This window comes from Columba livia, chromosome 5, assembly GCF_036013475.1.
Source record: "Columba livia isolate bColLiv1 breed racing homer chromosome 5, bColLiv1.pat.W.v2, whole genome shotgun sequence".
Taxonomy (NCBI): domain Eukaryota; kingdom Metazoa; phylum Chordata; class Aves; order Columbiformes; family Columbidae; genus Columba; species Columba livia.
In genome coordinates, this window is record NC_088606.1 from 35563588 (window position 1) to 35586895 (window position 23308).

General features: G+C 40.9%; 1 protein-coding gene and 1 long non-coding RNA gene across 9 annotated transcripts in view; both read left to right on the forward strand.

The window, feature by feature from the left end:
• Positions 1 to 35: 35 nt before the first annotated feature.
• On the forward strand, positions 36 to 4258 carry LOC110358638 (uncharacterized). The gene is made up of 3 exons (XR_010472954.1): positions 36 to 153; positions 1094 to 1201; positions 4066 to 4258. It is a non-coding gene; the product is annotated as an uncharacterized LOC110358638 (long non-coding RNA).
• A 435-nt stretch (positions 4259 to 4693) lies between these two features.
• The window catches only part of EIF2AK4 (eukaryotic translation initiation factor 2 alpha kinase 4), a 42816-nt gene continuing 24201 nt past the window's right edge, over positions 4694 to 23308 (forward strand). For 5 of the 8 annotated variants that reach the window (XR_010472949.1, XM_065064250.1, XM_065064253.1 and 2 more), the window contains exons 1-14: positions 4694 to 5329; positions 7343 to 7458; positions 8618 to 8720; positions 11322 to 11495; positions 12964 to 13044; positions 13514 to 13662; positions 16618 to 16790; positions 17474 to 17631; positions 18062 to 18597; positions 18979 to 19088; positions 19645 to 19802; positions 20141 to 20553; positions 21297 to 21378; positions 22485 to 22568. Coding sequence is in view for 7 of the 8 variants with exons in the window: in XM_065064250.1 (XP_064920322.1) it covers positions 4721 to 5329; positions 7343 to 7458; positions 8618 to 8720; positions 11322 to 11495; positions 12964 to 13044; positions 13514 to 13662; positions 16618 to 16790; positions 17474 to 17631; positions 18062 to 18597; positions 18979 to 19088; positions 19645 to 19802; positions 20141 to 20553; positions 21297 to 21378; positions 22485 to 22568 (2946 nt within the window). In the remaining variant the exon portion in view is untranslated. The remainder of the gene's footprint in view (positions 5330 to 7342; positions 7459 to 8617; positions 8721 to 11321; positions 11496 to 12963; positions 13045 to 13513; positions 13663 to 16617; positions 16791 to 17473; positions 17632 to 18061; positions 18598 to 18978; positions 19089 to 19644; positions 19803 to 20140; positions 20554 to 21296; positions 21379 to 22484; positions 22569 to 23308) is intronic. The other 3 variants (XM_065064251.1, XM_065064252.1, XM_065064254.1) reach the window with 3 other exon arrangements.

Here is a 23308-nt window from a genome sequence, read left to right on the forward strand (position 1 = left end):
GCCGCCATCACGTGACCGCAGCTCTCAGGGGGGCGGGCGTGCCGCCATTTTGTCGGGGAGCGCCAGGGAGGGCGTTGCTGCCGCCGGCGGGCGGGACTGCGCTTGTCCTTGTCGGTTCGGAAGCGCTGTGTGGAAGCCAGAATCTTTAACCAGGTGTGTTAAAACGGGTTCGTCATTCTGAGGACGGAGTTTCAAACGACAGTGCTAACTTATACATACTATTTTCTAAAAGAGATATTTTTAACACATAATGTGGCACGAAAGCTCCTTTGTAGGCATAAGTTTGGGTTTTGATTGTGCAACAAGTGTGCATCCCTCCATATAGTGGGTGCACATTTGTCTTTAATTTGAAGATTTTAGGAGCATGGCTAGTTAAGAATCAAGCCAATAAAAGGTTTTTCACCCCCTGGCCAGCGTGTGTGGCAGTGCCGCTGCAGAGCGGGAACCGTGAGTGCACCCCGAGGCTTGCTCACGGACCCCACGCTGCAAAACCTGTTATTTCTGTCAGCTCACCCCAGCTCCTGTGAACTCAGATGGTAAAGGAAGAAGCCGAGAGCCCTGCCATGGGTTCAAAGGTGTTGCTGACCGCAGGGAAGGACGGGCCCCATCCACGGCACTGGAGGCCCTTGGCCAAGCCTCCATGTGTTTGGGCCTGGCCCTCCGCAGCCTCTTCTTGCTCCCCTGGGAGTGGGAGTCTCCCAACCCATTGAGACACGCAGAAACAATTTTACAACCTATAAAATCATAAAACTTTACAACTCACAAGGTTATAAAGCAGGTATGTTTATTCAACGTCGGGCGTAAAGGGGATCAATCCACCATTTGGGCGCACCTTCTAAAAATAAGAGGTGTGTTTAAATGCAGTAAGGTGTTACATATTCGTAATAACGCCAGGAACACCTATATTCATAACCTTTCCCCAAGATGGCAGTTCTTATTAAAATGAGTCCCAGGAAATAATTTCCATAGTCTCCTCCTTGACCCCTCCGTGTTGCGCCTGCACAGTGCCTCCTGGTGGTCTTGAGAAGGGGTCTTTGGGAGTCTTCGGATGAAGGCTCCTTCAGCTTCATCACGGTGAACTTTTTACCTTTAGCTCATTATGCTGAATTGTCTGAAACCCAAACTGCCAAGTCAGTTGAAAACAGATTGGTGCTCCCCTTTTGCTGAAAACCTTTGTTATGTCGTCTCCTCAAGGATACAGGTGGGTGCTGTAAGACTTCTTTGCATTCAATGAGGCCCTGTTTTTCTTAATATAATTGGTTACATAAAGCTCTAAACTAGGCACTCATTATGTGGTTAACCCTTAAAGTGTTAGTTTGTTAGTTCCCTCTATCAATTGCACTGGGCTATTTCCTAGTAATCTCTGTCACTTTCCCACTCCCAGTCTGTCCCCAGGCTGGCTCAGCCTCCTTCCCTTCTTCTCACCGCTACTCCCAACCCCTTCACCTTGTCCAGCCAGTCCCATTTTTTTTTCCCACCTTCCCCAGGCAATATTCAGCAGTTTGCACCATGCTTTCTCCTCATCTTTGTTTCCTGGAACTCCCAAATTGGCTTCTTCCTCCTTTTTGGTCCCCAGCATTCCTGTGGCCATTTTGGCCAGTCTTTCTAACTATGCTCCGACCTCCTCCACTTCACTTCCCAGCTGCCTGCAAGGTGCTTTTCACACAGTGGCCCCTTTATTCAGATCCTTTCTCTGGGACCCTTCCCCTCTCTCCTGCGCTTCACGTACAGTCTCACTTCCCCTCAGCATACACAGTGGGAAGTGAAAGCACACTCTCACATCATTCAATTTTAATGGCTAGAATTAAATTTCTATGTTGTGGGATATGAGAGTTGTAATTTTTGGAAGGGAAGCTTCTGTCCAGATACAGTCTGGCACACGTTCAGGGTAGGTGGACTCTTCGGTGATGTTCACTGTACTCCAGTAAATCTGTGCAGAACATATAAATATTCACACCACACCCCCCCCAATAATATAATTGGATTTACTTTATACAGATTTTCACAAGGCTAGCTAGCAAAGCCACAGCACTGGAAAAGGTTGACTCTTCCACCGCACCCACCAAATTTTCACACTTCGCCTGGGGTATGAGACGTTTAAAAATACATTCTTAGAATGTTTGTATGTTATGATGTTATTTTTCTCTGGCTTTCTTCTTGGTGTATGGGAATGTAGCAGAAGATTGGCAAAGGGGTTTGTTAAATGTAAATACGCTCAAGTGACTTGGACATACATCACACTAATTTTTTTACTGACCTTGTGTGCTTCATGAGTGGAACCTCTCTGTTAGATAACATAGGCCTGTGAGAAACTCTAGGCACCTTATCACTATGTATGAGATTTCTGCTTTGTCGTGAGAAAGAGCAGGAGGCTGTGCCTGCCTGAAGCCTTGAAATACAGGTGAACTCAGCAGGCCCAGTGATCTTCTTAACAGGGCTGAAGTGCTGCAGTGCCTGCATCCCTGCTTGTGTTACCTCCGCCTGGGAGCTTAGGTGCTACTTTGGAGATCCCCCAGTAGAGAGGTAACTAAAACTAAACTCCCTCTTTGCAATGTATTCGTGGCCTCTGGCTCTTCTTGGGATGTGCCTGCATATGTGCACACACTTGGAAACAACAAGTCATTGTAGAAGAAATTAAGAGCAAAAAGTGAAATAGCCTGAGGTAGACATCTGGTCTAGAACATTTCATCCCGAATTTTGCCAAGTCACAAAGAACAGGAACAGTCGGGCAGATTTAGCAATGCATAATGTTACCTGACCCACTTGTCATTACACAGTGTAACATGGGAGAAGTTTCCTGTGTACTGGGCTGCAAGCCCCACTCAAAGTGCTTGGAAAGTGTAAATCCATAATTTCTGTTAAAGAAAATTTTACTGAAGTTTCTTAATTACTTGTTGCATCATATCTTCGCATTGGTTATTCTTGCTATGCCTTTGTGTGAGAGAGAAGATCATTCTGTGGCCTGGAAACTTATTTATAGTCTTTAACAGGAGAGACTACTTATACAAATTGAGAGATGAACACATCCAGCTGCACCAGCAGTTCAAACACAGCAGTTACTTCTCAATGAACTAGTGGGCAATTACAGTGCCCCAGGTCACATTTGACTGCAAAAAGAGATCTCTCTTGTTGTCAGATAAACAGCTTTGGTTACACATTTCCCACAAAAAATAAAACACACACACAAACACACAAAAAAACAACCAGACAGAAAAACGCTGCCACTAGAGGTACATTCCAAGTGTTCCCAGACATGGTAAGGAGCAGACAACAGCACCAGAACAGTGACACGGTTTAAGATTTGGTTTTGGTTAGATACTTAATGACATTATGAAACTACCAGTTATTAAATAAATTATAACCCCAGCTGGGACCATATGAATTATGGAATAGTAAACAAAAGCATGCATGTAACAAGTTTTCCATTTCAGAAGGACAAACTGAGGGCTATAGAAACTATTCATTTGAGTAAGTCCCTCCTTAAGTGACCTATTTAAAACAGGAGGTCTGTACCTGAAGGTCAGAGAGGGAAGCGAACATCACCAAAACTCCATTGATTGTAAACCTTGTAAGTAAAAGAGAAGCATTAGAGGATTTTTCATGAAATTACAAAAGTAACTGCAACAGTACAGATTTAAAATAGTACAAGTATGGCTCTGAAACTCGTTTCACTCATTTTCAATTAAGATGACGGAATTTGATATTTAGGGGGAAGATAATATAACTAATGGAGATCCTGGTATGAACATGACTAGGTCTGAGACAGAAGAAAAACTCCCAGCTTCAGTTCATTCCATTTCAGCGGACCAGACTTGTTTTCTACATTTCCTGACAAATGAACACCTAAGTATAGTCTATGAGCGCAGGGCAGCAAGGTACAGACTGCTATAGCATTTTTCATTGCCTGGGGATTACACACCTAACACATGAGCCTGTATGTATGAATTTACTTGGTTTTTTTTCATTAAGATCCCAGAACTTCAAAGGCTACATCATCTTGTGACAATCTTTCTGCTCAGTGGTTACCACATGAACTGACTGAAGAAAACGACATTTTCTTCACAGCTTACCACCGCTCCCTGCCAGCGGCCGCAACGCACTGCCTGGCGCTCCCCGACAAAATGGCGGCGTGCCCGCCCCGCTGAGAGCTGCCTCTCTCCGCCAAGGAGACCCAGGGGCTGAGAGGGTCTCACAGAGTCTGGCCTTACTTTATGTTTGGAGCTCAGCGAACCAGAGGGTACGGCTGCTCACACTCCACCTCCTGGAAGTCCTAAGCAATCCCCAGTGGAAACTTTTTTTTTTAATTTCCACATGGATTTGTATCCTGGCCCAGCTCTACATGAAATCCATTCTGAACGTTGTGGTTCTTTTTCCCCTTTCCAAACCTTTCTCAAGGCCTATTAAAAACAAAACAAAACCTGTACGGTGACTACTTGTATTGGGTGCATTATCTCTATAGCTGCAGATCTACCTGGGAGCATAGCTTGGGGAAGTTCACATTGCACTTTAGGAAGAGGTTCTTCACTGAGAAGGTGGTTGGTCACGGGAACAAGCTCCCCAGAGATGCAGTCACAGCATGAAACCTGTCAAAGTTCCAGGAGCATCTGGAGAACACTCTTGGTCATATGATTAAATTTTAGGCGGTCCTGCGAGGAGCAGGGAGTTGGACTTGACGATCCTTTTAAGTCTCTTCCAACTCGAGATACCCTGTGACTTAGTCATGCGCAGCCTCCGCAGCTGTGAGAACGGGGCGTTTGCGACGAAGCACGAAGGACCACGCGTGGCCGCAGGGGCTGAGGGGTCAGAGAGCCGTGGGCCGTGCACCCCGGTTCCCCACGGGGCGGCGGGGCCCTCAACAAGCCAGCGAGCGCTGTCGGCTCCACGTCCCTGCACAGGGCGGGGCTACCGCGGTGCTGAGGCAGCCGCCAGCCCACCGCACTCCGGCACACAGTCCTGCTGGGGCGGCCACACCGGCCCGCCCCGCCCCGCCCCGCAGCCACCGTCCCCCCACGCTCCACCCGGACCCAAGCGGGGCCGAGCGGCCCCGGCTCCTCCTCCCGCCGCGGTGGAGGCGGTGCTGGGACGCGGCCGCCGCTGGGCCGGCTCCACTTCCAGAGTGGCAGCGCGGCGGGGCCCTTCGCCATGGCTGCCGCCCGCCTCCCGCCGGGGAGCTGACATGGCCCGGCCGAGCAGCGCGCAGCAGCGGTCGGCGGAGGTGGCCGAGGAGCCGCCGGAGAGCTACCAGCTCCGGCAGGAGAACGAGCTCCAGGTGCTGGAGTCCATTTACGGGCAGGACTTCCAGGATCTGCGGCAGCACCAGGCCTGGAAGGTAGCGAGCGGGGCCCCCGCGGCTGGCCCGCTCCCGGCGCGGGTGCCGGGGCGCGGGGAGGCCGCCGGGGCAGGGCAAGGCCGGGGCGCGGGGCGGCCTGACCCGAGCAGGGCCGCGCTGTCCGGCGGAGCGGGGCGGCCCCTCGCCTGGCCTCTGCCAGCGGCCTCGGCCCTTCTGTGTCTGAGCGCTGTCTGCGCCCATTGATGGCTGGAGAGGCAGCGCCGCTTGTTCTCGGTCCCCCCAGCGAACGGGGAGCAGAGTGGGTCCCGGGGTCTGCTGGGCCGCTGGCGTTGGCCGCGGGCGGGTGGTGGGAACGGTGTCAGTGGTGTGTGGCTGCTCCCAGGTCCTGGTTATCTGCCTCTGGCTGCCGCCTGCTCGTCTCCCCACCTCGGCAGGCGGCCGTGCGGCTGCTGCCGCTGCAATTAATCCTCTAGATCGGTGCCTTCGCACTGTAATTAGTACTGTGCATGTAACTTGCATTTTAATTAATTGTCAGATTTTTTTTTTTAATTGCTTCTTCGTTCATCCGTCCATTCCTTATCAACTAATTATATACATGCTTAACTAATTAACTTCATCGGCATACATGTTGTTGATCATTGCATATGTATTATATGCAATGGTTTACTCAAACTATGGCTGTTGCCGTTAGAACTTAATACTTTAATTTTTGTAGTTGAGGGCTTTTTAATTGCAACTAATTAGTGTGCAGGTCTAGTAGTCACTATACTTTTCGATTCACAATGTCCAGAATGTCTAATGAAAACATGTTTTCCAGCTGTGTCTGCGGTGGTTTTCCTGTACCTGGAGGTACTGGTCACTCTTTTCAGTTCTTCGAGTTCACTGTCATCTTCTTGTGTCTTTAGTTTCTACAAAATATCAAAACCTCTGCTCTATTCTTTTGATATAAAACTGACCATAAAATTCTTGCAGAAACCTATTTGTTGGCGGTTTCAGTTTGGTTTTGTTTGGTTGGTTTGATTTTTTGTGGTTTTGTTGTTGTTTTGGTTTGTTTTTTTTGTGTTTGTTTTTTTTTAATGGATTTTGACATGAACACCTAGTAATTTGCTGTTTTTTCAGAAGCGCTGCAGACCTCACTCCCTATTAAATTTATACCTGACTTCCTCTTCGCTTAATCTGTTCTTTTCCTTGTTGGAAATGCAAAGGGAAAACAGAGGGAATAGTGACCATCTTTTAACCTGTTTCCATATTTGTTATTCCATGTGGTCTTATTTCCCTACCTGTGTATCATGTTTGCAAGGTTTGACTTGTTTGGTTGGCTGGTTTTGTTTGTTTGTTTATTGTTATGTGTTGTTGTTTTGGTTTGGGTTGGGTTTTTTCCCCCCAATACCTTGGTTTTCTAAGTAAAAAATAAAAAAGTAGAATATATGGATGTGTTTTACTTTATTTGGATTTTGAGTAGGCAATTTGAACAGGATGTGGGGAAAGGTAATACTTTTAAAAATTATTTTTATGCCAAAACCAAAAACATAAATTAAAAAAAATACTATCCATTTGTTTGGCCACACAAGGTGTGTATAGATGTGATGTTATAGTCTGTTTCTTTGTCAGAATATAAAATATTGACTAGTCTTTATTAGTGGTCTAAAACAAACACAAAAGAAACAGTATTGTTCATATAATGAATGCTTTAATTAGTGGTATTCCATAAAGAACCTGTATTACATTTAACTTTCTTCCTACTTCTAGCATGCAGTAAGTAGAATACAAGGGGTTTATTTTAAAACCTTCTTTTTGATCAGTCTGGATCATCCTTATAATAGCTGTAACTACACTTACCTGAAGAAGTTCTAAAAGTATACTGGATAAACTGTGATAATCAGTGATCCACTTCACTCTCAATGAGCAATGTCAATACATAAATATGTTTTTTCATGGTTTGGATGGTCTAACCAGAATTCTACCATCACATAGGTTCTGATAGTTTTGAGCTTTTCATTAAAATAGAACCAAAAACACCTTTTAAATAAAAAGTTTTGTTTTCCTTTTTAGGTGCGGCAGCCTCCTGAAATTAATTTAGTGCTGCGTCCTCGGGGATTGACCAGTGATAATGAAGTGTATGCCAAAGTTGATCTGTGGGTCAAGTGTCCACATAGTTACCCTGATACGTGAGTGAATGTTAAAACCTTTTTTCTCTGAACGTTTTTCTCAGTTTTCTGTACTAATGAAGTATAAGCTGGAAAAAACTCTCATTCTTGCTTTCTCCGTGTCAGTATTTGTTAAGGCTGTGATATTTTATAACAGGCGACTATAAAATTCAACAGCTGGATTGGATGCGGTATCTTGTGCAATGGGAGATGCATTTGTCAGTGCAAGACTGCAGCCCAAATTTTCAGCTTGAGAAGATGTAAATACAGGTGTACCTGCTGGCATCTTAGTGCCTTTTTTAAACTTTGTCAGCTCATGACCTGCTGAGAAAGGGACTGAACCTTCATTGTGGAAGCAGTCTGCTGTCTAAATTCTATCTGCTGTTCCTATTATCTGCTGGATTAGCCTTTTGGAAGAGTTCTCCATAGAGAATGTAGAAAGAATAGCAGGTGATCAGCCCCCTCCCCCCAGCATTTTGAGTTGGCAAGTAATTTCTGGGTTAAGTGTTTTGCTCTGTGCCCCATTTCATTCAATCCTTATGCCACTGGTGGTGTGCGTAGCACAGCTCCTCTGAGCCTGTCCATTTGTGCTGTGGCCTCAGCAGTGTGAAGCGAAAGTGCTGTTCCTTAGCAAGGGAGAGCTCGGTTACACCCTGTTACATGGCACATCAGAGCCACTCTAATTTTTTTGTTGTTGTTTTAATTTAAGATAGCTTAGCTACAGACATTTTACCTGTTTGCTTCACTACAAATTTAGACGTTATTTATTTATTGCATATGTTTCTTTAGGTTTGTGTAACCTGTATAATGGTGATAACAAAAATTTAAATGCCTAAATGTTACGCTAGTAATGTTTTTAAAGGACTGTTATGTAAATTACTGGTTAAGAGTTTAATTATAAGGGTCTGCAGAGTTTCTTTGGTAGTTCTTTGGTTAAGTATAACTGACAGCTAATCTACAGCCATAAAAAATAATGGCTGGGAATATAAAACAGTATTTCTGGTTGTATTCGGCATTATAGATGTAATATTTATGTACTGCTTATTTGAGTATCGACTAATTGCCAAGTTACTATAAACTCACTACTTTCTCCCTCACTCTGTTTTTATCAATGTTCTGTTGCTTTTTACACTCAATTTTTCTAAAGAGGACGTTTTTATGTTTTGTTCCTGTCCTCCAGTGTCCCTGAGATACAACTAAAAAATTCAAAAGGCTTGTCAAATGAGAAAATAAATGAGTTAAAATCTGGACTAGCTGAACTGGCAAAACAGTGCTGTGGAGAGGTAAGAGCTTTTCACTTCCTTGAAGAATTTACTCTGGACCTAAGTGGTTCTAAAAAACTGTGTGGTATAATGTAGTGGAATACGTGCACATTAGAAGTATAAGTTGCATTGCTCTGAAGGAAGGAGAGACTTTCTTTCTTAAGAACGTTTCTAATTAATGAAAGTTTGGAATATGCGTGCTTTTAAAATACAGTGCATGTGCAAATAGCACAAGCTTTATCCCTATTTAAAGGTTCATGTTGTTCTCAGTTATTTCACAGTATGAAAGGCAATACTAACTAAAACGGAGAGTTTTCTGCACTTTTCAGATTAGTTTGAATTTTTAAGTGGCTCTACCTGTTTAAGCAAACAGCAGTTTGGTGGGGAGTTTTTCAGTGTGACTTTGTTCTTCTAATGCTGAACTGAAGGGCAAGAGACCTTAGTTATAACACCAGTTCAACAGTTGACTAATGTGGCTGTAGCACTGTCACTCTGTGCCATTGGGCCTTTTTTTCCCTCTTTTGTTTAGGCATAGTGATACTTGACTTCCCCTCAAATAGGATATAAAGAGAAAGCTGGAGAAACATGTGAGGCTTGTATTTATTTTAAGGGATTTTATAAGTTCCCAGGTATGTTTGGTATTAATGATACCTTTCCATTGCTGCTGAGAACTGATATTATTCGAAGAGGTTCTAGCAAACATTGAATTCTTGGTAAAAGCAGGGTTTATGGTATGTTTTCTGTCACTATTTGAAAATGTTACAGATGAACACATTTGATTTGTTCAACTTGCCTTTTTAAAAGTGAGAAATGCACAGCTGTGGAAGGTATATGCTGAAATGGGATAATATTTTGCTCTCAGTTTCCTAAGCCTGTCAACTTTACAGGTTTGGCAGAGGTTGCCTGTCTTTCAGTCTTGCCACATAAAGCCTTTTTTCCATTTCCATACTATATTTCTATTTCAATTGCCAGCTGCTATGCAGAGACTTTCAAAAGTACTGTTTTAGCCAGATACATTCTGTTCAATAATGAATAATTCCTCATTTATTTATTTTTTTAGTACCTTTGGAAGTTAGGCATTTAACAGTGTATTCTGTTGTGGGTTTTTTCTTTCTTTCTTTTGCTAGTGATGGTGCTATGGACGATAGGAAATACAAGTTGCAAGTTCTCTAGGTAACCTCTGCACTGTGAGATACATGCTCGGTCTGCTCACAGCTGATCCCAGCAGTGCTCTTGGCCTGTAGAACTTAAAATCCCAGTTTGATTCCTGATTGTATTGAAAGGAGCTACAAACATGTTATAGGTTTTCCTGATGTTAATTTTCTGAAGAGAGAATCATGCTTGCTCCAGGGATGTGTAGATAGAGTTGTGAGTTATGTATATGATACACATTTTTTATGAATGACAGACACAGTGCAGTCCTGAATTACTTCCTCTGCAGGGAAAGGCTGATAACTGTTTTCTCTGCCTTGTCAAGTATTCTTCATTAAAGTGTACTCTGCAAGACAGAAACTTTGAGTATGCCTCAGTTATCTGTCAAACTGAACAGCTGATTGCTTGTTGTCCTCTAATTATTGAGATGCCTTCTGTCTTTTTTTTTTTTTTTCCTAATACATGTGTGTGCATCCATGCTTGTCTAGCATGCTGAACAGTAACTTGGGGAAGATTATTTTCCTTTGCACATCAGATGTATGTATTGTGCTATTCTTTCTTTTATGAATTAGATATTGGTTCCATTCTGACTTTCAGGCAAGGAGTTCAGTGTTTGAGAATCTTCTAAATGTCAGCCTTCTACAGGCAGATGATACAGTTTGGTATGGCTGCTCTCCCACCTCTACATGCAAATCCAGCTCAGTGCTACTGCTGACTGCTGGGATGCATCTCTCTGCTGTATTATTTAATTTTGGAGATACAGTGGTCTACTAGCCCTGTGGATTGCTTGAATTCATGAAGGGATACTAATAAACTGATGAAAGCTGAAGCCCTGACAGGGCAGTAGATCATCAGTACGTACCTAGTTCAAGTAAGCAGTAAGTGAAAATTGATTCCAACCTTGCAAAACACATAGCAGAATTCAGCTGAGTTTTCAGTGCAGTTCTTGTTTTAGTAGTTGTGGTTATATGGAAGTGCAATGCCTTAAGTGGCTTTACAGTTTTAATTGGGGTGCAGTTAGTTGGATGCAGAGGAAGGATTAGATTTCATGTTAGCAGTGAAATAAGTAACTATTTAATAGTATTTGATACTGTGATAGACAATTGCAAAGGATTTTTGCTGTGGTAGCTCTTATGTCCTAAACACGTATCTTTGTGAATAAGAAAAGGTGCCTAAAAGAAGATGAGAGAAGGGATTTTTTTAATATTTATATATTCTTAGAAAAATAAGATGTTTGAAATTGTCTGACTTTCAGTAATTTTCACCATCTTTGTACTGTGGTCAGGGATTTTTTGTGTTACAGTTTATTAATAATATTTCTGACAGAAATACTGAAATACGGGAAATTCTCCCTGCTAAGTAAAACATCAACAGTCACCCTACTACTGTGTTGCTTTTTCAAGCTGGGTATAATTTTCTATGTGATTACTTATTCTTTTAACTCTGCATGTCATGTGGTTTTTTTTTTAGGTGATGATATTTGAACTTGCAGACCATGTACAGTCATTTCTCAGTGAGTATAATAAACCACCTTCCAAGTCTTTTCATGAAGAAATGCTGAAAAACCATCAAAAAGAAAAAGAAAGACTGGCTCAGGAGGAATTGCGTAGGGCACAAGAAGCTAAGAGAAGAGAGGAGCAGGAGGTAAGACGAAACAAAGTTTGAATAACCCTGTATTCTTAAAATAGCATAAACAATCATGATTTTGTAAATCATCCTGCATAGCAGTGGGTTTTAGTGAATTATTTACTCGTCGGACCTGTCAGGATGAGTTGATCAATGTGTAGTATGTGAACTATCTGCTGCTGCAACTGTAATATTTTAATGATGTGTTGTCAAAGTTTGATTGCAGGGTGACAATAAACTGCGGCAGATGTATTGTTAATCCCCACTCCCCCCCTTTTCCCCATTTAGCCCCCCATCTCTCCTCTTCCCACTAAGGGCAGGTGATTGGAAGGCAAAAGAAGGACGGAGAGGAAGAGTTGGAAAAAATTAAAAATATTTTACTGATGCTACTAATAAAATAGAGAAAATAATACAAAATATACAAAACCAATCTTGAAAATCCTGGCAACCGCTCCGGTAGGTGTAGGGCCGGCACCCGAAGTCCTGGATTGGACTCTGCAGCCAACTGGAACTGGATTCAGTCTGTCATTGGCCTCAGTTCGCAGGGATGACTCACAAGGTCCGCTCCTAGTGTCAGCCATAAGAAAAAGGATGAGATCCTCGTGACCTCCCACTTTTATATGAAGTATCATGTGAATGGGATGGAATACTTAATTGGTCAGTTTCAGTCACCTGTTTCAGTTTGCCCCTCTCGACGGATGTGCATCCTTATCAGTAACCTTGCATTCCATTGCTATGTCTACCAAGACATGTATCTAGCTTTCAGAGAAGTGCAGTTAGTAAGAAGTCTTCAGCTGACAGGAAAATTCACTAAAAGATAAACTTGTTTTTAGCAGAACCAGGACATGTGGTTTTAACCCTGAGAAATATTTATGCCTGAAACAAACCTAAATGTTGATTCCTGATCCTGTGAAAATCACTTATGAATAAAGGACCTGATACAAAAATGTAGGCAAATGTATATATCAAGTGCGTTCCATCTTTACGAAGTATTAGCCATACAAATAGGTAATTGTAGTTTTCTTCACCCATAGGGTGACGGGAATGTTCACCATGACAGACTTCTCTAGGGCACAATACATTTAATGTAAAGAGACCTTGGATCTGCCTACAGTCTTCACTCAGAATGATGGGATTAATTTTAGTCTCACAGAGACTAGTAATGTGAAGTGTCTGCACTGTGGGAGTATTGATAGAATAGCTCTTTCTTCAAAGTAATGTTTAGCTTATTCCTTTATCTTTTCTGTCTATGAAACTTTGTTGGGTCTATCAGTAGAATTTTGTCTACAACTCCGTTTTCCTATATCACACAATTGATGCTGTTAATTTCCTCAGGAGAGGTTTTGTTTTTGTTTTTTATTTTTTTTAATCCTTGTGAGATCCACAAGTCGTCTTTAATACATTTGAAATACTGGCATCATAGCGAAGATTAGTGATTGCATGGCATGTACTGTTGCATCTCTAACAAGACCAAAATTCATTTCAGCAACGTGAAATCCTCAAAGAGATTCAGAGAAGGGAGGAAGAGAAAAGAGAAGAAAGAAAAAAGAAAGAGATTGCTAAACAGGTATTCTTTCTAAGCAGCCTGCAAAAAACATTGCAATAACTTCTTTCCAGTACTGTAGCAATGCATGACTGAACTGTCTGGGACATCTTTTCTAATCCAGTGCTTCTAATAAATGCAGGTTAAAATAGGTTCTTGAATATATGTGGTTTATTTATGGAATAAAATCAGCTGTGAGGGAAAATAGTTTCACGTATTAGTATCATAATTGTACTGGGGTGGATATTTTCAAACAGAAAAAAAAGCTAATATGTTAATGTTTCCAGTTTTGTTGTAAAAAATCTTGCCCATAGAGAGTGCTGAAATGTACATGCTGAGTCTCATCACTTCTTCCTCAGCCTCATATGTACATTTATTATGAAAACCTATTTCTTTTGTGATCTGGGTGACCTTATAGAATAATAGTCAAGTACTCACGTTTTGAGTGTAGGAGCAGTTTCTGTACTTGCTTGGTCTTCTTCCTGATTTATAGGAACGTTTGGAAATAGCTGCTCTGGCAAGTCGAGAAAATTCTCACAAGAGAGATACAGCAGGATGTAGAGTAGCTTCCAGTTCAAATGGAAGTGGTTTGGAACATGGAGTGAATAATAAACACCGACCAAATTCAGCTGGACGTTCAAAGTAAGTATGTCAATTTACATGTAGATCTTTTTTTTTCCCCAAACATTAGATTTCAAAAGGAAATTTGAAGGGAAGAGAGTAATGTGCTGTCTTGCTCAGCTGTTTGGTTTGTTCTCCCTTTCTTCAGCTGGCATGGTCCGGTGGTGGTGTTTATATATATATATATGTTTTTATTTTTTTTTTTATTCCCCCTGTCCCATGTTCATAGCTGATACAACTGTCAAGGACTGTGAAGATGTCCTGGTTTTAGTTTTCCTAGTTTTGATTCAGATTGTGCCAATGACATGTTATTTGGACTGTTGTTTTAATGGAAATAATGTATTCCTGTTTTTTTCTTGTATATAGACTTAAGAATTGTTTTCATGTTATTTATCAACAACACTAGATAACTGAAGCGGAAGTTGTTCTTTGATCTCTCCTACTTTGACTTGTGCTGCCATCTCTTCCCTTTGTCTATCGCAAGTCATATTTGGCAGTTGTTTCTGTACAGTGTTTGGTAGTCCATAAATCTCTCTTCCTGTCTTGTTGCTAATTGTAACATAACAAAATGAGGCACAATCTGTGCTTGTGGAGCAAGACAAGTGTCTCTGAAGTTTGTTAGTATGCTTTAATGCAGAACAATGGACTTACGTTAGCTTTCCACAGAAATTCTTAGATTATGTGTTCTTATTTTTCAAAAGGCAGAGTATTTTTAAAATGGTAAAAATAATAAAAAAGGATTTTTAAGTGTTGAAACCTCATGGTGCCATATTTCTGGAGTTAACCGGAAGCTAGGCCTCTTTAGTTTTCTGAGGTCTCTTCAGAAAAGAAGTGGTGCCATATTTTTATCTGTTTATGAAGCCTGAAATTTTGGCTACTGGCACACAAACTTTTAGGAGATTATTAAAATAGAAAATAATTTCATTTATAACACATATTTGAATTTAGAAAGCCAGGTATTTTCTTTGTATATTTTTCTTTATGCAACACTTGAGAGAAGTTCCCTGTGGCAACTCCTTTCCATGTAGCACTTTTTAGCTTTAAAATTTTATTTTAAATAAATTCAGTATTGAATTTATTAAATTCTGACTACATCAGTGGACAAAGGAAGAGCCTTGGATGTCATCTATATGGGCTTCTCTAAGGCCTTTGGCATGGTCCCCCACAACATCCTTTTCTCTAGCTTGGAGAGATAGTGATTTGATGGGTGGACTGTTTAGCGGATGAGGAATTGGTTGGGTGGTCGCATCCAGAGAGCAGTGATGAACAGCTGTGTCTGGATGGACGACAGTGACAAATGGTGTCTCTTTGGGAGTCTGTATTGGGACCAGTACTGTTTAATATCTTCATCAATGACACAGTGGGATTGAGTGCAGCCTCAGCAAGTTTGCAGATGGCACCAAGCTTAGTGGTGCAGTTGACACGCCTGAGGGAGAGCATGCGATCTGAAGGGACCTGGACAAACTCATGACATGGGCCCATGTGAACCTAATGAGGTTCAAAAAGTCCAAGCACGAGGTCCTGCATCTGGCAGCCCCTGGTACCACTACGGACTGGGAGCTGAAGGGATTGAGAGCAGCCCTGAGGAGAAGGTCTTACGGGTATAGCTGGATGAAAGAATGGACATGAGCCAGCAATGTGCACTTGCAGCCCAGAAGGCAAATCGTATCCTGGGCTGCATCAAAAGGAACGTGGCCAGCAGATGGAGGGAGGTGACTCTGCCCCTCTGCTCTGCTCTGGTGAGACCCCACCTGGAGTCCTGTGTCCAGCTCTGGAGCCCTCAGCACAGGAAAGACATGGACCTGTTGGAGAGGGTTCAGAGGAGGTCACCAAGATGATCAGAGGGCTGGAACAGCTCTGCTGTGAGGACAGGCTGAGAGAGTTGGTGTAGTTGAGCCTGGAGAAGAGAAGGCTCCAGGGAGACCTTATTGCAGCCTTCCAGTACTTAAAAGGGGCCTATAGGAAAGATGGAGACAGACTTTTTAGCAGGGTCTGTTGTGGTAGGACAAGGAATAATGGTTTTAAACAAAAGGAGGGGAGATTCAGGCTAGACATGGGGAAGACATTTTTACACTGAGGGTGATAAAACACTGGGACAGGTTGCCCAGAGAGGTGGTAAATGCTTCATCCCTGGAGACATTCAAGGCCAGGCTGAACAGGGCTCTGAGCAACCTGATCTAGTTGAAGATGTTCCTGCTCATTGCAGGGGGTTGGGCTGGATGAGCTTTAAAAGTCCATTCCAACCCAAATGATTCTAAGATTCTATATTTTGAAAGATCTTTATACATTATTGCATTTATTTGGAGGATACTTTTGCAGTGGTGATATTTCTATTAATTTTGAAATAGATTGAAAGCAATAAGTAATAGAGGCTGATTTGGGTTAGTGGTCTTGATTTCTTTCAGATTTCACATGCGGCTCTGTACATGCATGTCAGAAGAAACACCTTAATCATACTTGCTTTGAAAGTCTTTGCAAACCTTCTCTTTTCTCAAAGGTTGAATTTAGTGTAGTAGAGCAGGCAAATGGGGAAACCAGCTTTAAGTAAGGAAAAATATTTAAGCTAGAGCTGGAATGAACTTCTAATATTTCATATCTTTGCTTTTTGTAATGTTTTGAAAGAGAATGCAAATCAAGTCAAACTTACATAATTTGTAATTTTCAGAGCTTTGGTATGTTTTGGTGGGTTTGTGTTTGTTGTTTTTTGTTGTGTTTTGTTTTTGTTTTTTACATATTTCACACTCCCCACCCTCCTCAGACTCAAACTGTCATCCTAAGATGCAGAAGTTTTAAAGTTTGAATTCAACTCCTGACTTTGAAAATAGAGACTCAATGCAATGTGACATTGCTACTAAAATACTGCATTTCTAATCAGAAATGTATCTTTGCGCTAACTCAGTATCTTTGAAATTAATGGACATTGTCATTGGATGCAAAAGTCTCTGAAAGCTTATCTTGCATAATTGTTATATTTAGGGACTGCAACAATACTGTCTTTCTGAGTTGGAGAAAAATGTTGTGTTCATGTTGCAGACGAGAACGCCAGCTTTCTGTTAGTAATAATGAAGAGTCCCCTGGAAATCATGAAGTTTTGAACTTCAGCACAAGTGGTACTGGGCAACTTATGGTCCATAAAGGAAAATGTCTAGGTAAGCAAAGTTACAGTTGCAACTTGAAATACTGACTACCAAGCAAGAAGTCATTTAGCTTTCAGCAGCGTGTGAAACCAGTGATAAAAGCAGGCTTAGAAGTGCATACATACTCTCCTTCCATTGGTGCTGATAGCAATAGCATAAAAGCAGCAGTTTTAATGAAAACATAAGTACAAACAAGCGTAGAAGACTTTGAGAGCTGAAAGGCCTCCATGAAGTGCCCAAATAAATGGCCCATCAAATGTTTTCACTGTTTGTTTTCAACATAGCACTTCCTCAGTGGCAGGATGAACAGCCTGAAAGTCTCTGAAGCAAAGAGAATTTTATTACTTTGCAGTTTGAGGATGAACAATTATGTTACTGTGTATAGAGTTTGGCATTTGCTCAGTGGGAAGTGTGTTCATTTATTAAAACCTGAAATTCTGTAAAATGTGTAGCAGTTTTTTGCCAATGTGATGTTACTTTAATTTGACTACTGCTATATTATATTCTGTCTCATCACACCTGATATTTTCTATTCCTGCCCTGTAGGTATGGATCTTGTTTAGTTGTAAGTAGGTTTATGTTTCTGAAATCGTAGAAAGTAGGCTTACTGGTATTTATTTAGCATTTGCAGGAGCTCTAGTCTTGTCCTTAGAAACAAAAGAAGACATATTCCTCTTCTCTCTCTTTATGTGTAGGCAAGGATGAACAACTGGGTAAATCAGTCTACAATGCCTTGGAAAGTCGCAGTGGAGACTTTGTTTTAATATATGAGTGGGTTCTGCACTGGCAAAAAAAGATGGGAAGGTTTCTTACATCGCATGAATTAGAAAAGATTGAGAAGTGTAAGAAACAGGTAATGCCTATATTTTGTATTTGGCGTAATAAAGGTTAGGTGGGGTTTAGTGCTTTTCCTGAGGCTGCTAGTTTATATAAAATGTGAGAGGGTGGTGATGAACTTGAAAATGCTAGTATTTCGAGTGTCTGCACCCCAGAAGATGATGGGTGTGCTGCGGTATTCAGGGGTTCATTTACAGTAACATAAATACAAGAAAGTATATTTGCAAATACTCATAAATAAAATAATAAACATTAAAAATCTGAAGAAAGAGGGAATCAAGCTTACCTGGCAGAAACCAAAGTTGTTTTTGCCTTTTGTGTACAATCATTCCTTTTCAGAAAAGGATGAGAATGTCATGTATTTTATGTGTATTTTGTATGTTATATATTTGAGTAATGGTGTGTTCATGTGACGCAATGCATGTTATTTTGTGTTTCTCTAACAGCTTCAGGGTGCAGAAACAGAGTTCAGCTCACTGACGAAGCTAAGTCACCCAAACATAGTGCATTATAAAAGTATGAACCTTAAAGAACGGAACGATTCCATTGTGGTGGACATTTTAGTGGAGCACATAAATGGTTTCAGCCTTTCTACTTACTTACACAAAGAGACTCCAGTTCCAGTTGAGCAGTTGCGCCATTATGTGACCCAGATCTTGTCAGCTCTTGACTACTTGCATAGTAATTCAGTAGTGCACAAAGTTCTTTGTGCTGCCAGTATCTTGGTAGATGCTGAAGGAAACATCAAGGTGACAGACTACAGCATTTCCAAGCGCTTAGCTGATATCTGCAAAGCAGATGTTTTTGAGCAAACTAAAGTGCGTTTTAGTGAGGATGGTCTTCCGAGCAAACCTGGAAAAAAAGGAGATGTGTGGAGTCTGGGCTTGCTTCTGCTTTCACTCAGCCAGGGCCAAGTAACCAAGGAGTATCCAGTTGCTGTTCCTACCAGTTTACCTGCTGACTTCCAAGACTTTCTGGAAAAGTATGTTTTTGTTGTGTTCCTGTATCTTTTTGTCTTTGATTTTTTTTTTTTTTTTTAATTTAAAGACTTGAACCCTTTTTCAAAAGAGCAGCTAAGTTCCCCTGTGTCAGTAGTCATAGATTTTAGAGAGAAGAGGTGATTGCTTATTCACAGCTCCGGTTGCTTAATCTGGTACTTGGGAAAATGGGTCTGGTGCTCCATTCTTTGCCCTGCCACCAGCTTTGTGTGTCACTGTTGATAAGTCATTTAGTCTCTGTTTGTTTCTCATTCCCATCTGAATGAGAAAGGTGATTATTTCTTAACTATAAGGAGGCCTCTTTGAACATTTAGCCCTGATATGGAATTGCTCTTTGAAGAATTCTCTTCTTGGTTTGCTAATAGATGCGTTTGCTTAGAAGACAAGGAAAGATGGACTCCTCAGCAGCTGTTACAACATAGTTTTATAAACATTCCACGAATGAAAATGCCTGTAGCTGAAGAAAATCTAGATGGTAAGAAACTTGAATCTTTCTGTATTCTGCTAAATAAGTGGACTACATGCCTGCAATAACAGAAAAACTGAACTGTACTAGAACTTCATAACACTGCACAAGTGTTTTACGTTAACTAACCTAGAAGTTAAAGACTGTACTAGTTTTTATATCTATAACTAGCTGGGGCGTACTGACTGCTATTGTCTCATCAGCAGAAGATGGTGATGCTTTAATTAAGCCTGTAAATTCATCTGCCTTGTGGATGGTGTAAATGTCAGCCTTAACTTTTTCCTTGGAAGTATCTGTTCCAATTGGACTTTTTCCCTCATTATATTTTTGTTAGGATCAGTTCCTTTGTCCAGCATAATGATAGTAATTTGTAACTATATTAAGGTTTATACTTGTACCGGAGCTTAACTCTGCACAGCAGAGCACCTCTGTATTTTAGGTTTTAGTTACACTTGAAGTTACTTAGATTTTATGTTCTTCCTGATGCTTATTTGACAATCCCTTGTTCCTTGTACTTCTACCCCCATACTGCCAATCGGTGGTAATTTCGATGTCCTTCTTATAGATTCAGCAGATATAGATTGCATCGAGACAGTTGTACCAAGCAGTCAAATATCCAGCGCCTCATTCTTCACAGAAACACAGAGACAATTTTCACGCTACTACAATGAGTTTGAAGAGCTAAAATTGCTTGGCAAAGGAGCTTTTGGAGCAGTCATCAAGGTATGGTATAAAAATTATTTCCCGCTGTGGAATCCTTTTTGTGCTTGCTTTCTTTGATGCAAAACAATCTATTCAATGTTTGCATGGTTTTGTTTATTATTTTCTGGTGTGCTGTGCCTGCATTGTGTTTTTTATCTGGGGTTTAGTAGGCTGATAAATTTAGTGAGGGGTGCTGGAAATCTGGAGGGAAGCCTAATGGTGTGGAGAAGCTTGCATTTGAATAGTAGTCTTTTTCCAGGTAGAAGGAAATCTTCCTCTTCGTGAAATTATTCTGTTTCTGGCTTAACTTGGTAAGGCACTTATAAGCATATGACTTCAGATTTATTTGAATTTTGCAGGTGAGAAATAAGCTTGATGGTTGCTATTATGCTGTGAAACGTATTCATATAAACCCTGCCAGCAAGCAATTTCGGAGGATTAAGGGGGAAGTAACATTACTCTCCCGGTTGAACCATGAGAATATTGTGAGGTACTACAATGCCTGGATAGAAAAACATGAAAGCCCTGTCCCCGCTGTGTCGTCTGAAACAACTGAAGAGAGAAGAACAGAAACCAAAGGCGGTCCCTTCATCCTTGCCACTGAGGAGACAAATGATGTGGAAGCCAATGCTCCTCCTCCAGTTTTGACAAGTTCAGTTGAGTGGAGTACTTCATGTGAAAGATCCTCCAGCAACAAATTCAGTGGAGCTGATCAGGAGTCCAGTGATGATGACGACGATGAAGGTGATGGGGTGTTCTCACATTCATTTCTGTAAGTAGGCTTCAGTATTGGTGTTATAGGGAACATAAGCACAGTTGTTTTTTCCAAGTTTATGTCTTTTATCATTCCCGCTTCTTTTGTCAGAGGTAATTCACTGCGTTTTCATTCTGTCCTCTAGTACAAAACTACTATTCACCAGCCAGGGAGAGGAAAACTTCTAGCTAAAAACTGTCAGTGTAAGAGGAAAATCTTGGTTTAGGCTTCTAGAAGTTCCTTGTGCATGACTGTTTACTTCATTTATGTTGGCTCTTTTTTCCAAACTTGAGAGGAAACGTTTTTAATAATAGCAGGCAAATGTTAGAAATCCTGAAAAATACCTTCCTTTATTCTTACATTTTAATTTTTATTAACATAATCCATACCAGCCTTTGTGTGTGGGCTGGTTCTTTCACTCATGGTGTTTTTTTCTTTAAGCAAGTAAGTAAATTTATCTCAGTTTCGCTTATTGAATGTAGAAATTAAATTTGACTGTGAATATACACCTTCCCTTTAAGAGACTGAGCTGTCAGAGAAATGTTGCTTTGCAAGCAGGGTACTTTATTGGTCTTGGTTTTGTTTTGCTTTTTTGTTTGAGGCATATGGAAGATCTACAATAGAAGCTTAGGTTTTACCTTTTTTCTGCAAATAGTTTTCCAGATTTCTAAGTGAATACTTCTTGGTAGTATTTTTTTTTAAGGAAAGCAAAAACTCTGGAGCTTGTTTTTTTTTTTTTTTTCTTTCTATCTTTTAAACAGACCAACCACAGACTCTGAAAGTGAAATAATTTTTGAAAATGAGGATGAAAACAGTAAAGGCGATCCCCCAGTAAGTATAAAGGTAAAACTAGTGAAAATTGAGAGTTTATAAAATAGTCTCTGGCAAGCAAACAAGTCAGTCAGGACTTCCAGTGTAAATACACTTCCAGTGTAAATACAGAACCACATACGCTTATGCTCCATTAGAGTACATCTTGTGCGATTAGGAGCTGCATCCCATAGAAATGATAGTATGATGCAGCTGATCTGGATTCTGTATCCAGTAGTATTCATTGAGCTCAGTGTGAGTTGCAGTTCACAATCATGAGCCTGGTTATTCCAAGTTTAAGACTGCAGTAAGTAAATGATTTATCAATTAACCATATGGATTGTCTTACATGCTCTGAAGGTTAAAATTCTGTACGGCTTTTAGATTACATTAACCAATATATGCACTCACACTAGCCGTTTTTCAAAGTGGTGACAATACATGTTGTTAGCAGTCAGAGATGGGACATCAGAATATATGCATGAGATTTTCATTGGTTTTAAGATTTTGTATGACAGCACTTGCTGTGAACAGTCAGTGCACTGGAAAGCTAATGCAGAGTTTTCTACAGCATATAAAAATCTGTCACTGCCAGTCTTGCTGACCAATAAAATGCTCTTAACCAAAGTTTCATCTCCTTCCTCTTTGTTGTAGTGTACTCTGGCATGACAAAGCTTTCAGTATATAATTTAATGATATGGCAGTGCATTTTTTTATCACACTGTATATATGCACTATATCAAAGTTGGTTGTTTGAGGGGGTTGCATTATTAATTCCATTAAGTAAGCGTTGTGTATTTTTGTTTCAAAACTTTTTTTTTTCTTCAGTGTGACGCACTTTGAGATTTAGATTTCATCCAGATCCTCTGGAATGTTTTTCCTCCAATGTCTAATTATGGCAAAATGTCGTTCATTCTCACTTTGAAAATAAGAGTTGAGTCGTAGCTGTTTTTCTGGCTTATTTAGAAGCAGTGGTGTTACAAAAATGTAAATATATTATTTTGCTGTTGTTTAAAACCCAGCCATAGAAGATGAGTTCTCATTAATGTGTTCCAGCTCTTGAAAAATAGTAGAATGTGTAAAAAAACTCTGAAGGGCTTCCAGTAGCTAACTGTTCTGTTATGTTTACTGTGGTAAAGGATGAAGAAGGCAGTGAAAAGAATGGCCACGGAGGAGAAAACGAGACACCAGTCATTCAGACAGTGCATTACCTGTACATCCAGGTACAAACCTGCTTGCATTTTCAGATAAGAGGATGCTGTTTACTACAACCTGCAGAGATTAAAGACTGTTTTTCGTTAGAAAAGTCATGACCTTTAAAAAATTCTGATGAGACTAAGTACAAAGTTGTTCTTGCAGTAGATTGGCTTTCAGCAAGGCTTGGCTGGGGGAAGGAACTGCCCAGTGCATGTGGCTTATTACAGCTGCTGGTGTTGTGGTTGACCTTGGAGACAGCAGAGTTTTCTAGTGGGGGATGGGATCACTGTTGTTGCTTGTGTACCAGGGAAAGCTGGCAACTCCTGACCTAACCTTAGAACAACCCAACCAACTTCTTTGAGTCTGTGGCTTCCAAAGCGTTATTTTATCTTGCATTTGTTATTTGTTTAGAATATCAATCCCCCTTAGCACTGTAGCTGCTTTTCTTGAGTTTAGTTATGGCATTAATTGCCAATGTGGAGTTGAAGTGTACTGAGTTAACTTCCGGAGGTGAAGTTGTATGTCACAGTTATGAAAACTTCCTCGTTCTCTTCAAAGGAACTATGTTGGCTATGCACTTTGTTTTAACAGAAACCAGTTATTTGCAAAGCCATTGTATGGCCTGAACAGGAGGCACAATTCCTGCAGATTTGAAACTTCAGGCTTTACTACTGACTACATCTCCTTTGTGTTAGGAAATAGACTGGTACTGGGAGAAGTTGACTATAATCCATAACAATTCTGTAGTGATATGTAATTTTTAATA